General features: G+C 33.2%; 1 protein-coding gene across 1 annotated transcript in view; it reads right to left on the bottom strand.

The window, feature by feature from the left end:
- The window catches only part of LOC109707435 (zeaxanthin epoxidase, chloroplastic-like), a 19,954-nt gene continuing 1,890 nt past the window's right edge, over window positions 489–18,552 (bottom strand). Inside the window, exons 3-4 of the mRNA XM_020228678.1 lie at window positions 14,769–14,774; window positions 489–580 (exon numbers count right to left, since the gene is read on the bottom strand). Coding sequence (XP_020084267.1) covers window positions 489–580; window positions 14,769–14,774 — 98 coding nt within the window. The remainder of the gene's footprint in view (window positions 581–14,768; window positions 14,775–18,552) is intronic.

Genomic DNA, 18,552 nt, shown 5'->3' with positions numbered 1-18,552 from the left:
CAGCTTGTTCCTCATGTTCTCAAGTTCAATTAATTGAGAGGTGGTAGTTGAATTCATATTGAACTTAAAGTCAAAAAATTTCTCTGCTAGAAGAGTTTAAGAAAGCCCCTCTTGTTTTTGGAACTGAGCGTTCAAGTGATCCCATATCTCTTTCGCTGTCTTATACTCACTATAAGTCATAGCTAGACGAGGATTTAAAGAGTTCAATAAATAATCTTTACAAAAATCTTCATCTTTGTTCCATTGATATTCATCCGCATTTTCAATGGTAGATGCAAAATCACTCAAAACAGTATAGAATATTTCACGTTCTTTCATGCCAAATTAAACATGTAATTTCCAACCATGAAATTCAGTAACATCAAATGATTGCAATTTTATAATATCAAAAAAACTACGCTTTTCCATTTAATCAGAGCAAAGTGTTAGAAAGAGTGCACCTTGTAGTCCGCAGATCTCGCAAAGTCGAATAAAGCCCCTGATCTGAATCAAAGTGCTTTGTAGAGGTGGAATTTGCCAAAAACAAACCCAAAATTGGATCCGTAGCACCCAAAAACCTTAGGATGAACTGCCCTCTTCACTGGAAACTGCTAAAAACTTTCAATGGCCGTAACTTCGTCGTCCGACCTCCGTTCGAGACGAGTAACCACTCAAAACGTTCGTATCGACGAGTAGAACAGAACCCAAGTGGTTTCACCCTCTGAAATTGGCTATAATTTCTGGATTTTTGAATCAAAGAATTCCGCCACCTGACTTTCAAAATCAGATCCCGGCCAATCCGATCGTCGAAATTGAAAATAAATTATACCGGTGAATTCGTCTTGACGAGATCTTCGAATCGACACCTTACTCGCTCAAATCCGACATAGGATCGTAATACTTTAAGATTGTTGGAGGTTAAAATATTACACCAAGAGACGTCAAGTTTGGAACGCTCAACAGTGTTACCTCCAGCGTAGGAAATTCTAGAATTAATAAATAAGCTATTGGGCTCCAAAAATATGGGCTTTAATACGCTTTTACCTATTGGGCTTATATGTGAATATATTATTTGGATTATATATAACAGTATATCAAATAACAATATATCCAACACGTAGTTTAGAGACTTTTGCGTGAGTGGATATAGTTGTAGACGTAATATAATTGAATATGCCACTGTCTCAAATAAGTTAAAAAAATTTAGATGATTATTAAATCCAGTTATAAAACTTTACAAATATAAGTTAAATAGACGTGGCGTTGTTGTATTCATCAAGATACTAATATTGAAACAATTAAATAAATTTATAGTTTAATAACTATGGATTTATAAGATATTTCCTTTATCTAATTTTAAATCTATTATATATATTGCAAATTAGAAAGATATTGAAATGTAGAATTAATGTTATCGGGAAGTTTTGTTACTAATCGAATTCAACAATTATTCTTTTTTTTTGTATCTATATATTTGAGGCTACGAAACACATGATGAAAATAATTAACATAATTTATAATACAAAAGGAGATTCTCATAAGCCACCCTTATGATTTATTTGAAGCATATTGTGGTCCAAATTGGTGCCATAACTCAATTCACAAAGGGAATATGAAAAATAAGAAGAAAACTATTGAATGCAACAAGTCAAAGAATAAGATAAAATAGTCTACATTGTGGCTACTCAAAACAACCTCATGAATCACTATGTTTTAATTTGGAGCCTTAATTTCTTAGTGGAGAAATCGAATTCAACAATTATTCTAAAATATTTTTAAATCTATGTATTCGAGACTATCTAAATAAGTGATAAAAATTAACGCAAATCTCAATACAAAAGTATAACTGAGAGTCTGAGACGATATTAAGTGCGAAGGAGATTCTCATAATTAATTCAGCCTTTGATTTATAATTGTTTCCAAAAACCCAATTCACATAGAAAATTAATGTGAAAAGGAAGAAGAAAACTATTGAATGCAACAAGTCAAAAAAAAAGAAAAAAAGAAAAAGGAAAAAAAGAGAGTATGGAGTCTAAATTGTGGTTATTCAAATTAAGCCACCTCATGAGCTAGTCCCCATGTTTTTGGAGCCTTCCTCAGTGGAGACCCCTATCATGTGATATGGCTTACTCCTGTTCCAACCCTACATACCTCTTTTCTTTCTCTTTATTTACATGATAACAACCATTTGGACCCTTCTTGTCCTCATATAGAATTGCTTATTCATTTGTTTGATTTAACTAGTGGGGTTGGTTTTGAATTTGACCTTATAGTGCATGTTTTAGAATACAATAGATTTGCATATCATAACATTAAATGCTTGGTTGAGATTTTGGTAAGAGAAATATCATACTTTTCAATTGGGTGAAGTATACTTTTTTTCCTTAGACTATGAGACGTATGATATTTTGGTTCTCAAACTTTAATTTACTGTAATTTTCTAGCCCCAATTTTTTAAACCGTTGTAATTAAGTCATATAATTCAATTTAGTTGGCTAAATATTGATATGTCGCTAATGTGAAAATAATATAGCAGTATAGTGATGAATAATGATGTACAATCTAGATCACTTCCATATCAGTGATTCATTGGTTTTTAGCCAAATAAATTTGGTTGTGGGAGTTAATTGCAATAATTTATAAAGTTCGAGCTAAAAATTACAGCAAATTAAAATTTGAAAACCAAAATATCACACGCCTTTTACTATGAAAAGCATAAAAAAAAATTTAATACTCTATGAATTTAGACTTATGTTTAATATTTTTTTCCTTGCAGCTAAATTTGAGAGCGCGGACTTGTATAGAATGAAAGTTAAGTAGATGAAATAAAACTAGATTGAAATCTGAGCTCGAACTCGGAATGTCTTGCTCTTGTATTATGTGAAATTAACAACTACTTTAAAATTTTAAACTTTTTTTTTCTTTTTTCTTTTTTTTTTAGAGATAGATAGCACGCTACCCGCTTCGTTTATTTGATTTAGAAATAAACTTAATTAGCTAGAAATATGAATCAATTAGAATTCGAACTTAACCAGCACAAAATGGGGTCTCCGAAGGATAAGTAGATACTTACACTCCTACCTTAGGAGATTTACACAATAATTATTAAGATAATAACATCTATTAGCTAATCCTTTTTACAGGTTAACTACTTGATTAAACTAATAATTGATGTGCACATTACCAAAAGTTAGGTAATACCCACTTTTTCTCAACTCATTAGGGTTGGATATATATGGTTTAGGTGCTAAACCTAAATCCTCACCACAATGGAGAGGTTACATCTTGCTTTGTTTCAAATGATTTCTCATGTCATGGCTTTGTAAAGTACATGTAATTTATTTAGAATTTGGGTCAGTTCAAAACTTTTTATATTTTTTAAAAGAAAAGAAAATATATTGTCTTTAATTATGGCATATTTATATAGATGCTAGAAAGAAAATTAAACTTACATAATAATATATATAAAACTACATAAAAAAATTCCTTTTCTTTTGTCAAGCTACACAAATTTATAATTGCCTAAACATTTAACTGATATCATGTGATTATATTTCAGTAAATATATCCAACATCGCCTAATAATAATTCTTTTTCATGAAGTTTTACATTTAAATTCATTAATAATCCAGAAATATTTGCAAACAAAAAGCCCACTAAATTAGCAATTTGTTGGGCTCAATCCTCCATCCGAAAATGTTCAACGCAAATTATTAGATCCCGACGCTTTCGACAGAGCCAATCACACATACAGTTTACGATCACCAGATAAAACCCAATCAATTAGGCATGAGTAGCTCGTCGAGTCTAAGGGGCTGTTTGATTCTTTGAAAAAAATATGGGGAAAGAAAATTAAAAAGACAGTTTCTTATGAAAAAAAAGAAAAATTTCTAGTTTTTTGCCTTTTTCTGTTCCAAGAAAAACTAGCTTTATTAGGAAAAAAAATTCAGATTTCACAAAAAAACTAGTGTTTTCATTTTTCATTCATAAAAGATGAAAAAAAAAGAAGTTAACTTACTTAAAAACAAACGGGTGAAAAACTAGAAAAAAAAAAAATCAATGGAAAACTCTTCTAAAAAATAATACTTTTCTTTTCATACTTTACTGATAAGCCAAACAACCTCTAAATCCCGGCCAAAATATTTAAGTCTAAATTATTACTACTAGAGTGCCTAATTTTTATGGAACTAGGCTGGAATACTATCAATAGCACCAAGTTATTGGTGCTATTAGTTTTTTAGTCCTTAGATTGAGAAATGTGCGGTTAGGATGATGTGGGTCCTCTAGGGTTGAGTGGGCGGTTGATTGAATAGTATAATCTAACAGGTAAAAAATAATCAAAAGGTTAAATTTAACGGTGAAAAATTCAATAGCACCAAACCCTTGGTGCTATCGATAGTATCCTAGTCGGACTCATCTTTATGTATCCGCACATGATTTTTTTTTTTTTTCCCATAGAGTGGAGGGTATTATTAGGGATTACAGTTTTTGACCTATTTGAAACAACAGCAAAGTGGTACCTCTCTTTGGAGCTAAACGAAGCCCACGTAGTCGGGGCCGGGCTTTCGCTGCTCGAGATAGAATTTGGATCTGAGATTAGCCGAAAATTTTAGGCAAAGAATAGTTTTGGGCCCTTTAGCTGCTTGCCCAGGCTAGGACAAAGCTCGACCCGAAGCCCATAACTACCAATATTCTACCTCTATGGTGATTTCATATGATAAAGGGAAAACTTCAAAAACCCCCCCTGTGGTTTCGTGCATTCTCACTTTGCTACCCTGTGGTTTAAAACGTATCAATTTACCCCCCTGTGGTTTCATTTTTATCTTTTCGGAAGCTTTTTCGTTAATATTTCGTTAAATTATATACAAAAAACTTCAGATAACCATCTATATTTATCGAATAGTCACTTTAGTATCCTTTAATTTTAACTTTGTCACTGATTTTTAAAAAAATAATAATAAAATTGATAACAAAAAGATAAAAACGAAACCACAGGGGGGCAAATTGATACGTTTTAAACCACAGGGTAGCAAAGTGAGAATGCACGAAACCATAGGGGGGGTTTTTGAAGTTTTCCCTATGATAAAGCTTCCAAATCGACGCTCTGCACCGTTGAATATGATCTAAACTATTTAAACTATTTAAAAATTAAATTTCATGCTTTTTTGACATTACTAGCTGAACGTTCAAAGGGTCACAAAATTTATAATTTTAATGGTCAATACAGAACGTTTGTTTATTTGACAGTATCGAAGAGTTTATATAAGCTGAATTTTTGTTAGAAAATTCTTTAAACTATTTACAACAAGATCTAGGCTTTAGATCTTGAATACAAAAATTGTATCATTAATTTTTTGAAGGATATTCATTTTATGTCTTCTTGATGGGTAAGAGAATAATATCGAAAAATTATGAAATTTAATTTTCAGATAGTTTAAAAAGTCTCAATTATGTTCAACAGTGTTGATCGTCAGTTTGAAATCTTTATCATTGACAACAAATCGTTAATAAACCAAGCTGCTTATTACCGATAGTAGCTGAGTCCTATCGTATATATAGCACTTGGCATAGTGGGACAGTGGAGGAGGATGAGGAGGAGGCATCACAAAGTAGGGGCGGCGAAGGAGGAGGGGCAGAAGCAGCCGACGGAAGAGGAGAGTCGAAAGGGGCGGCAAATGCCGAAGTAGGGAGTCTTCATTTCTAGATGAATGAAGGTTTTTTTTTTTTTGTCCGGTGGAAGTGGAGTGATCACAAACTGCGTTTTTTATCGTATAGTATAACCATACAATGATTTATGGTCTAATTCAAGCCAATCGAAACAGCCACACAGTAAAAAGGGAAAAAAAAAAAAAATCAATCTCATGATATAGTTAGATAATGCCCTATTCAAATGGGCGATAATATTTGATTGGCTGTTGCTATTCCTCTTGGATTTGCATATGAATCTTCATCTTTAATTAGTTGCACCAATTGGGCCAAGCTTGTCACTTTTGGCCCCATAACAGATAAGCCCATGGGCTTTCTCAATTAGATACAAACAAGATTACAATTGCTTCATGCAATCATTAAGGGGGCCCCCTGTTCCTTGCATATAATGTTCTTCTTGATGTTGAGTGCCAACTAAATTTCTTAACCCTCACAAGTCAAATTCATTAACTTCTTTCGCATAAATCCATGAAGTTGATGGGACAGTCACAGTCTTCTTGACTCTTCCCTGACTTTCATCATCCTTCAAACCCAAGTTATCTGCAATATATATATATGTCACAAATTTGACAATTTTTAACGACCGGCATGAAATACTTTCTAGTTTAACGGTGTAAAAGAATCGAAATTTGTTGATTTTTTGATAAAAAATTCTATTCACTACATAGATAAAGATCAATAACTCCGATCTTGAATTGAAGGATCCGATCATGCTTTTTTAGGATGTCGTTCGATTTTGACTGTTCATTTTATGCCCACTTGATGGACTTCATTATGATTTCAAAAATTTACGAAATTTGTTTTCTAGAAGTTTCAAATACTTTAGATCATATTTAACGGAGTGGATCGTCGATTCGAAAGCTCCATCATCGAAAACAACTTATGAGTAGGAGGGCTCCAATACTCATAATAGTATAGTAGCCATGGCCTATATATATATATAGAGTCTGGTTATGGTGCTTGTAAAAGCACCAAGCACTTGGTGCTTTTAAATTTTTTACTGTTAGATATACGTCTTTGATCATTTTCAACCGTTAGATTATATTATTCAACCAACTATCCACTCAACCCTAGTGGACCTACATCATCCTAACCGCACATCTCTTAATCCAATGGCCAAAAATCTACAAGCACCAANTATATATATATTAGAGAAAGTTAGCATGCTATCCGTTTCGTTTATTTCTTTTAGAAATAAACTTAGCTAGAAATATAAATCAACTAGGATTCGAACTTGGGACCTCGAATACCAACCACCAAGCCCTTTACCACTTGCGCTAGGGACAATCAGCTATCTGCAATTTATATTGATGCACTATAATGGACCCTAGTAACATGCCAATCCTATCAATCACCACTGAGTAGCCCAGTTGGTCAGTATCTTCATAGCAGGGTGTAATTTTTTTATCTGAATTCTATCTAGAGCAGGAATATAGGTGCGTGCATGAGTTCACAGGCATCTTAAAGGGGAAAAAAAAAAAAGAAGTTCCATGTTAATCCCTATCTAATTAATTACAGGGTTGAGTACTTTTGAAAACAATCGTTTTAGTTAATTTCTTGAAAACTCATACTGATATCAAATGTTATGAATAAAATTTTATCTAGATACCCGTAATCAGATGCAAGCACAAGTCCTCTATTAGCCAAACTCAAAAATGACCATGTATAAAAATTAGGGCCCATATAAGTGTTTTCTTTGTAAAGTCATTCAAAGAATCATTCAAAGTGGGAGTTTCAAATTAGAACTTCTGCCTTCGTGTTCTTGAGTTTTTGTGAAATTTAATTTTCTGTAAAAACAAATTTATGCTGTTAAATTTTTATTTGTTAAATACTTGACTGCTGCTTCTCAAGTCGGACAAGCAAGCGTGTTTCTGCCATTAGTCACGAATCCAAATCGGTTCCACCACATGGCCATGGATGCTTCCCCACTTTAGGAGTCAAAAAGAGCTACAATGAAACCATCAAACCCTAATTCCCCCCTATTCAAGATGGTCAAGTCTCTGGTCATCTAACAAGGCCAAATTCCATGTGGCCCCCTCCAACATCAACTTTTCTCACACAAAGGTCCCCATCACACACACACACACACAAACACACAAACACACACTCCTCCCCTCATTACACTAGCATACATGGTCATGGTCACACTATTGTGAGTTTGACACCATTATTTGTCCTTAGCATTCTCAATAAAAAAAAAAAATAAAAAGCATTTAGAAGTGTAAACGTGAGTTAAAGGGGTCCTGCATTTAGAAAAACTGCCCCCAGATCAAACTACACCATCCTCATCTATGCAAGGCCATATGAAGAAGATGAATAAGAAATGCATAGAGTTTGGACATTGGCTTGAAAGCGAAGGGATTGCGTTGTGTACTGCGACCATCAGGCAACTCCGCTCGTGTGGCCTTCTTTGTCTCCCCCCCCAACAATTTTAATTTGAAAAATGTTAAGAGCTTTAGAGAGATGTTGATTGAAGATACATATATAGAGACAAAAAGTTAATGGAGTCCTCTATCTAATATTGTAATTGCTTTGGAAGAGTTCTTGTGTAAGATAGATAATGACTGGAGACCAAAATTAGGGGGGGTGTGGTGTTGGTTTTGTTTTGGTATCCTCCGCAAGAGTAGAAGATTAGGAACCTATTTGACCCTACTTCTGCTTTTATATTTCGTAGAGAAATATATATAGAGAGAACTTCTGATATAGCAAAAAATAGAAATTAAATTTCGAGTCGTAAAGAAAAGTCTCCTACGTATAATTCTTTTGATTTTTACTGTAGAAAAAGTAAGGGGCCCGTGTGGTGTTGTTGGTTTTGGGAGGAGAGAGAGAGAAAGTAGTAGTAGAAATCTGTTTGACTCTACGTTTGCTTTTACTTTCAGTGGAGATATATATAGAGAGAGAGCTTTTGGTACAGTAAAAAGTAGAATTAAATTTGGAGTCGCAAAGTAAATCCCAAAATATTGTGCTTTTGATTTTTACTATAGAAAAAATAGGGAGTAGGAACCTATTTGACCTTACTTTTACTTTTAGTAGAGAAATATATAGCGAAAGCTTCTGCTATAGCAAAAAATAGAAATTAAATTTTGAATCGCAAAAAAATTAAGTCTCTTATTTATAATACTTTTGATTTTTACTGTTGAAAAAGCAAGGGGCTCGTGTGGTGTTGTTGGTATTGGGGGGAAGGAGAGAAAGAGAGAGAGAGAGTGAAGGAGGAATCTTTTTGACCCTATTTTTGCTTTTATTTTCAGTAGAGATATATATATAGAGAGAGAGAACTTTTGCTATAGCAAAAAATAGAAATTAAATTTTGAGTCGCAAAGTAAATTTCCAATATATAATGCTTTTGATTTTTACTGTAGAGAAATAGCCGGGGGAGAAAGAGAGAGAGTAGTAGGAATCTGTTTGACTCTACTTCTGCTTTTACTATCAGTAGAGAAGTATATATCAAGAGATCTTCTGCTACAACAAAAAGTAGAAATTAGATTTCGAGTCGGAAAATAAATATTCGGCATATAATACTTTTGATTTTTACTATAGAAAAAGCAAGTCATTATTGAGAATATTCCAATTTAATGGTTCTCCTTAATCCTTATAGGCTATTCAAACGATACAACACCTTGCGGCAGGCCGAACAAGCCCAAGATTTTATTTAAAAGATTTATATTTTTGTCACTAAAATTTTTTTAAAAGTTTTCCGTTGAAGTTGAAGCGGATTTCAGCTTCCTATCATAGTAAAAACCTAAAAATTCCATTTGACAATCATTCAACTACTACTTCTATGATTTTAGCTGTCGACGAAAAAGACGAACAACAGGTCTCTTTATTACAGCCAGAGTTGTATCGACTCGAGTTTGCCGTCCAAATTAGGGTTCCGAGGGGCCGGCGGATTAGTTCCAAATTAGTTTAGACATTAATTAATAATATGCACGAGCTTTGAAGCATTTTGAAATTAACCTCCTATTATCTAACATGTCCTATAATGATAGACACTGTTGTAGCTTAGGTTGCCTATGGGTGTGACAATTTGGCTCCACTTAGGTGCGTCACATTGTCGGTTCCTAAAGAAAAATTAACAATGTTTATATAATCCCTAATTAATCATTTAATTAAAGAGATAAAAAAAAATTATCATAAGAAACACTTCTTATTGTTGTCACTATATAAATATTTTAACCCTATATATAATATTTGCAAAGTAGAGGAGAAGTCCTTTTCATGCTGGGCAAGGGGACCTAACTCAAATTGTTGGGTAATTGACCAATTTAATATGTGAAACCAATGATTAATAATATCATTAGCTTCTTTAAGTTTCACTTTTACCCCTTTAATTACTCCTATTTTTCTTATAACAAAAACGTATGAATTGGCTTGAGATATAATTTTAATTAAAAAATTCAGCACGAATACCACGAGTTTGAATTAAGAGAAAACTATCATGAAATTAATCTTAACAAGCTCATCGATACGACGAAAATCAAGCGATCCATTACAGAACATGCATTAATGATAAGGACAACATGCAAAAAAATTATGCCATTAGATGATAGGTATGAGGATTGAACTCAACACGCAAACTGGCTCTAATACTATGTTATCCGTAAAATTGATACGATAGAAAATAATTTAAAATAAACTATAATACTTCAGCATATATATATATATATATAGAGAGAGAGAGAGAGAGAGAGATCATTTGGCTTTTTCTTAGCAACTAATTGCACCAACTATGGAGTAAATTAATTGTGTTATGAGAGACTTGTATGAGGGTGAGTAATTTTTAAACAGTAGCTTAATTAATTATTAAACAGTAGCTGAAAAAATAAAAATTAATTAAAACCGTTGGGAATAAGCTAGGGAGTTGGTGAAGCTATCTATATATAGAGAGAGCTAAAGAGGAACAGAGGAAACCCTAGATATCCGCAATCATCTCAACACGTGCGGTGGCCCCACACGTGACTCCCCTGTCCCCTTGACCGGTTATTTGCTGCGACCGTTTATAGTTATATTATTTCGGATCACACCAATAATTTTTCCCAATAACACAAGTTTCCTCTAACAACCAAAAAAAAAAAAAAAAAAAAGAAGTAACAACTAGGAAATTTTTTTTTGTAAAACCATATACATATTTATGTTTTTCTTTGGATATAAATATGTGTCGGATGTTAAATTTTTATTACTATGTCTGATTAAATTAAATTCTGATTCAGATATAAGTCAAATTTATATTCGGATAATAACATATGCTAATATGCGTATAAAAAATGAACTAAAAACTAGTGCGAATAAAACACACAATGCAACTGAAGGTTCGTATTAATTTTATGTTCAAACTTGGTATGTTTATATTTTATTCAATAGAGTTGAGTATTGTAACTAACATAAATACAATTTTAATATAAAATTCATAGTAACATCTTTTTTTATCTCTTAGGGTGAAAATGGTTGAATACTGTTGGATTTTTTAAGAAATCATATTCGCATCCATTTTTTTTATTTTTTTGAGTGCGAATTCAGATAGGAATATGTGTCGAATATTAAATTTTGTTATCCATATTCGTATCAATTCGATTGGAGTTTATCCTAACAACTTTCACCCCAAGCTAGGAATAACTCAATGCAGAAAAAATAAAATCGAAATAAATTAAATAGAGAGAGAAAAAAAAGATAGGGAATTAAAGAGATCTTAATTTGTTATATTTTGTTACGTTAATCTTGCGTTATTTTAAAATATTTTTTAGTTAAATCTTTTGGTACCTATGTTATTGTCTCTTTATTTATCTTTCTAGTAAGTGCATAATCTTCATTGTTAAATATAAAAATGTAAAAATATTATTCTCTATTAGCTTAATTAGTTTTTGGGAAAAACAATTGTTTCACATTATTGGACACGGTATCAGAGTAGGAAGTCCCGAATCGAATTACACCAGGCTCCTTGCATAAATGATTTTTTTTCCTTTAATACAAGTCCACGTTATGAGCCTATATATTAAAAAGTTTCGAGCCTAGAAATAAGCAGGAATGTTAAATATAAAAAATATAAAACACTATTATCTATGTGAAGTTGAGCTATCAATAGCAAATGATCTTTCTTGCTACTCATTTGTTTTCGGTGATGGAGTCTTTAAATCGACAATCGGTACAGTTGAACATGATCTATACCACTTGAAGTATTTGAAAACCAATTTTTAAATTTTTTCAATATTATTGACATAATGATCAAAAGGTTTCAAAATTTGTAAGATTAATGGTCAATATAAGACGTTTTCTTGTTTAACAGTGTAAAAATATATAAATTAATTGAATTTTAGTTAGAAAATTCTTTAAACTATTTAAAACAAGATTTATGCTCTTGATCTTGATTACAAGATTTTTATCATCACTTTTTAATGAATATTCATTTTCAACCGTTCATGTTTGTGTCCGCTTGATGAACAAGAAAATAATATCAAAAAAATATAAAATTTGATTTCTAGATACTTCAAATCATACAGATCATGTTCAACAAGGCCGATCGTCGATTTGGAGGCTAGTTCTATCATCGAAAACAAATGGATGGCAACGGAGTATGTTTGCTGCTCATAGCATTCCAACTCATCAACTCTATCTACGTGTTGATTTTATAATTTTTTTATCAGCGCTTTCGATCTTGAATTTAAGAATCAAATCCTATCCTCAATTAATATCTTAAGGTTGTTTTCTTCCTAGCTATGGAAATGAAGATCAGTAGCTAAGCTAGATAGATAGATAGATAGATATGGCTTAGGCATACGGAGGCCAGATCACGCTGTGTTGGCAAAAGTATATATTTTCCACACGCAAAGAATTAATCGGTGATCATATGCAATGCATGATGATACATTATCAGTTAATTAATTAACCTCAGCATTCATGAAGCATTAATTCTCTCGCCGTCCTCGTCGCCGTCGTCGTTATCGGCTTGATTAATTAATTTGTCAAAGACGGTGGAAGCAATTATCTTCATTAATTTCAGACGCGTCTTGTGTATTAATTCTTGCAAACAGCTGGGCTTAGCCATTACACATTCATGTATGTGTAGATAGATATATACATCACAATCATTAATTAGCTCACAAGTTAACTTTAGATATTGGTTAATCTATATATTAGATTATATATACTCAGGCACTGTTTGTTTGGTACTGGGCAAAAGGAGTCGGAACAAAAGTATATATGTAGAGATATACGTACGTGCTTTTCTGTTTACCGGTGAAACTGCAGAAATTATATCGCAATCAAATTATTGCATGATCTAACTAGCATTTAAAATATAATATTAATTAGAGTACTAGTATAGCTACCTCAGAAAAGGTACTCTATAACACTGTTGATTGTTGGCTTGAATGGGCCAGCATCCTGCCCTGTGGCGGGAGGTCATGTGGGCCGAGTCATGTTCGAAATGGCGTGAGGCTGGGTTGGGCCGAGTCATGTTCGAAGTGGCGTGAGGCCAGGTGGGGCCGAGTCACAATCGAGACCCGTGGGCGCTGTTTCTGTACGCTTTAAGTGAATTGGTTGCGTATTTCTAACAGCTCGAGCTTTTGGGATTAATGGTTAGCGCCAACGATCCGACAAGTGGTATCAGAGCCAGAGGTCACGGGTTCGATTCCCGCATGCTGCAAATGTGTGCAGGTGCTGGAGGAGGGATTGTTGGCTTAAATGGGCCAGCATCCTGCCCTGTGGCGGGAGGCCATGTGGGCCGAGTCATGTTCGAAATAGCGTGAGGCTGGGTTGAGCCGAGTCATGTTCGAAGTGGCATGAGGCCAGGTGGGCTGAGTCACAATCGAGACCCGTAGGCGCTGTTTCTGTACGCTTTAAGTGAATTGGTTGCGTATTTCTAACAGCTCGAGCTTTTGGGATTAATGGTTAGCGCGAACGATCCGACATTGATGACATGACAACTATCATTATTACTCCTATATATTAGTTACTTCAACCCGAAACATTATTATTAAATCCTAAGTATCATTATTATATCCTAAATCCAATCCTTGCACTATTCTATAGTGGGAGATCGAAAGCATTTCTCATAATATTAGAATATCATTCTTTGGTAGCAAAAGTCTTTGGTAAACATGCTATTTGAGCAGGACGCCTAAGTTCGATAAAGAGGACCTCTCATTTAATTCAAGTATATATACATCTTAACCCTATCAACAAAAGATTTTGTACTCAGACGTGAGTAGGAGTGGTGTTGAATATAATATACAACAACAGTTACTTTTTAACAATTAATGTAATATGTTTTACATATAAATGAAATATTTTATACTGTACTTTCTTACTGTACGTACGTAATGCACTTTCTATGCAATCTGAAACGGAGCCTTACTATGGTTGTATTTTTTTTTAATTAATTTCTTCTTCTATTCTTTTTCTTCTTCTTAATCTATTAACTTATACTTTAAGTCTTATAAAGTTATCTTTCCATTTCTTTGTGGAATGAAAAAATGGAAAGAACTGTGTGAAGTTCCACAAAGAATGGGAAGGACTGTGTGAAGTTGCATCAATCCAGTACAATTGGTTTACTAATTGAGTTATGAAAGTTTTATATATTTAAAGTTATTTGATGGTTGGAAAAATAAGTCAAAATATATAAAGTACTTGACGTAGACCTAAAGCTGCGTTAAGAAAGAATAAGCACAAGAATGGAAAAAGAGCTACATGAAAGACATATATAATTTTTCGACAAAGACGAAAATATTATTAGCCAACTCCAAAAGCTAATTACATTGAACGCCACACATATACATAGGGTTGATACCCTAATCCTATTACGCTTGAAGATAATAAATTCTAATATATCTCTAGACCTAAACCAATTAGAAATAACCAAATAATCAAACTCAAAATAGAAAAAATAAAAAACTTTTCAAAAATAACCTAAAATGCAAAAACGGAGACCTAAACAGTTAAATTTGGATCCCAAGCTTGGCCAAAATGCTTTATGGTTCAATGCATAGACCTCGAAATGTGTTTTCCGAGTTGGGATAACACATTAAAAATAGACACTTGAGTGAAAAGTTATAGTCGTTTAAAAATTTTTCGCATTATAACAATTAACGAACTCAGCGGAAACTCTAATGCTAAATTGGCTGTATCGGTACTTATGTAGGAATTAATGAATAATGGATGCAGTATAAGCCATAATTTCTCATTAAATATAGTAGGAAATTAGTCATCATGATTAGTCGTACATGCAAATTGTCTACAGAACAGATGTACAGAATGTTTCTGCTCACCAGGTGGTCTTACAATCCGCCTAATAATGAGATTGAACTGATCCAGTAGTTACTTTTCTAAACAGCTAATTCAAATACCACAAGAGTAATAACTGTTATCCCATTAATAAAAAAAACGAGCTCTAAGGACAAATACTAAAATTATAAAAGACAGTGAAAGTTGAAAGGGTCATATAATTAAGTACCATTTAGTTCACACTACAACAGAATTAAGTTATAGCGACACATGTTTGGAATACTTTTATGTAAGTGTCTCATTTATGTCAAAACTTAAAAAAACATCTACTAATGTCTAAACATAAAGCACAATCCAATCAAAAAAAAAATAAAAATTCTACTCAACCCACCCCATTCAGCCCGTTCGGCCCGATTACAAACAGAAAAGAAAAAAAAAAGAAAAGAAAAATCTATTACCATCTCCCCTTCTCCCCTCACTCAATCCACTGAAATTCTAAACGAAAAATCCTTCCCTCTTGTCCTCCTCCGCCACCGCAACCAACAAGATAAAGTTTCGGCAATTGCTAAATGCTTAAATAAGTGTTGGTAAATTAGCAGTACTCTTTTTAGGTTATAGCGACACTCTTTAACTGTCACTATATATATCTAACGACCCCACATATAGCAATACTTTTTAAAAGTGTCGGCAATTTAGTCAGCAACATTTTTTTTTATCTGTATCGATATTTAAAAATGTTGCTATAAACCGTTTTTATTGTAGTGGATCAGAGTTTACTTTGAATTAATAGCATTAATACATCTTTTATATCTTGTTAAAAGAAGAAATAATAATTTATCGTTAATCAATAAGTTATGAAAAAATAATATTTAAATTAACTCTCATTAATCACAAGTTCATTCATACATGAAGAAGTGTTAAGTTTTTCCAATATAGAGCAAGTTTATCTAATTTCTCACAACTTAAACAAAGAGCCAAAAAAAAAAAAAAAAAAAAAAAAAAAAAAAAAGTAAAGCACTTTTAAAAGTGGCTATATTTTGATTCAGAGAGTGGACAAAGAAATACAGATTCCTAGGAAGAGGGACAAAATTAAGAGACATCTACTAAGAAAAAGTTGCATTAGTGGTCTTTGTGGGACCAATCATGGCAAAGAAAAAAGGCTAAAAAAAAAAAGAAAAAAAAAAGAGAAAGGAGAACATAATGTGGGCTCTATATGTGACCAATTATGTTACAAGAGTTTGATGTGATAAAAAGTTGAAAAATCCGCGTAGATGCATATGACATTGTTTCAAAAGTTACCTACCATTCCTAGTGCAAACTATAAAAATGTACTTAAGATTCAAAATTCAAAATTTAACTAATTCATATTTTCAGCTAAATTTATTATATTTTTTTTGAATGAATGAAACAAACAGCATATTATTTTTCTTTTTGAAGAAAAAAAAACATGGCTTTAAAAGTTTTAAGAGGTATGGGAGGAGGTCTTGTACTTTGTAAATTGGCTTCTACGCTTTTCATTTAAATATTAAAATTTCTAAATTTTACATATATATTGTTCTTGATTTAGTCCCTTACTACTAAAAACCTTTTAGGCTTAATTGTAAACACTCCTCTACATACGTTCCTCACGCTTAGGGCTGGCAAACGAGCGAGCCGGCTCGTGTTCGACTCGTGTTCGGCTCGATATTCGGCTCGCTCGAGCTCGACTCGAAATTAAATGAGCCGAGCTTGAACAAAATAAAAGGCTCGAAATTCATTTCAAGCCCAGCTTGAGTATCAGTCGGCTCGTTCGAATTAGGGTCGAAAAGCTCGAAAAGCTCGAATATATATATATATATATATATATATATATATATATATATATATATATAGAGAGAGAGAAGAGAGAGGAGAGCAGAAGAGAGAGAGAGAGAGAGTCCGCTACTATGCTATTAATAGCATGAAGCATTTGTGCTACCAAGTTTTCCGCCGTTAGATCTATTCTTTTGATCATATTTCACGCCGTTAGAGTCATACTATTCAATCCAACCCTACTCGACCTAGAGACCCACATCATCCTAACGCCACATCTCTTAATTCATGGGCCAAAAACTTGGTAAGCACCAATGACTTGGTGCTATTAATAGCATAGTAGCCTAGTTCTATATATATATATATATAATGTATTTTAATTATATATAGGCTTTAATTTATTTGGACTATATTGTTGGCCTATAAAATAAACCCAACAGTACAACCGTGCAATTGAGCCCAACTCTAATTTATATAACACACTCTCTCTTTCAGACTTTCACTTTTGCACATAACCTCAAAACATGATAACATTCAAATTCTCAAATTCTAATTCCCCCCCCCCCCCCCTCTCTCTCTCTCTCTCTCTCTCTCTCTCTCTCTGACCCTCACCGGTCAGGCAGTCACCCTAGCTGATATTCTTGCAATTATTTGTATTTTGAACTATTGGACATTTTCATCAAATTGTAGGTAATATTCTATAAAAATTAAACTATTGATTATATAATATGTCGAAAATTTCAATGCGCTCGACTCGAATTAGCTGCTCGGAGCTCGCTCGAATTAATTTCAAGCCGAGCTTGAGCCTAGATTTAGATCCGAGTTCGAGCCGAATTTGAGCTGACATAAGCTCGCTCGAGCTCGGCTCGTTTCCACCCCTACTCACGCTTTGCCCCGCGTCTTAAATATCTTTCTACATAAAAGATTTAGACAATATCATTAACCTGTACTTTAGATCTGTCTCAAATAATTAGCCTCTCCGTTCAGAGTTTCTATTTGTTTTAATAGCTACATACTGAGATAGATAACATATTTTTAAGCTCATTCAATCGCCCCTTCAAGTACCAAAATCTAAGAAGAACCATGAAAAACTATTCACCTGCGTGAGGGATTCTCTCCATCAAAAGTTAATGAAAATTTTAAATTATTAGACCTATTTGACACAAGAATTCTAAAGTGCAGGGTTGACACTGTTTGAATTTTTTTATGCAGAGAAATATTTGAGGCACGGGGCAAAGTGCAAAGATGGTTTTTATAATAAAGCCAAAAATTTTAATTGTACATACACTTCTAGTTACCTCTAGTTCTTCATCATTTGAAAAAAAAAAATTACTGACTTTTTTTTTTACAAATTAAATAACCATCTTATCCCTTCTATATAAAATGCCTAATTTATTTTAGTATAATCCAAACAGAATTAAAAGATTATTTTACAGTAAAAATTATTTTTTGATGTTCAGGGACTAAAATTTCTACCTAATTAATGAAGTGTATCAATGAAAAGTAATTAAGGAGACAAATTTGGAATAACAGAACTGTAAAAGGGACTATATATATATATATATAGAGTTGGACTGGGCTACTATTAGTAGCAAAATTTTATTGTTGCTATCCGTTTTTTAGCCTTTGGATCAACTCTTTTCATCATTTCTAATCATTGGATTAAATACTATAACCCAGTGGGGACCACTCAACCCTAGGGGGACCACTAGGGATGCAAACGGATCCGGGTTGGTGGAGCTCCTGCCCCGATCCGCCCCGACGGGGGCAGTAAATGGGAGAAAATAAACGGATTCGTTGCGGGAAATGGGGTAAATTTTACGATCCGAGATGGATTCGAGGTAGGAAACGGGAGAAATATTA

The sequence above is a fragment of the Ananas comosus genome, linkage group 3 (assembly GCF_001540865.1).
Source record: "Ananas comosus cultivar F153 linkage group 3, ASM154086v1, whole genome shotgun sequence".
NCBI lineage: Eukaryota > Viridiplantae > Streptophyta > Magnoliopsida > Poales > Bromeliaceae > Ananas > Ananas comosus.
Note: the sequence above shows the minus strand (reverse complement) of the source record. Positions and strands in the feature narration are given on the sequence as shown.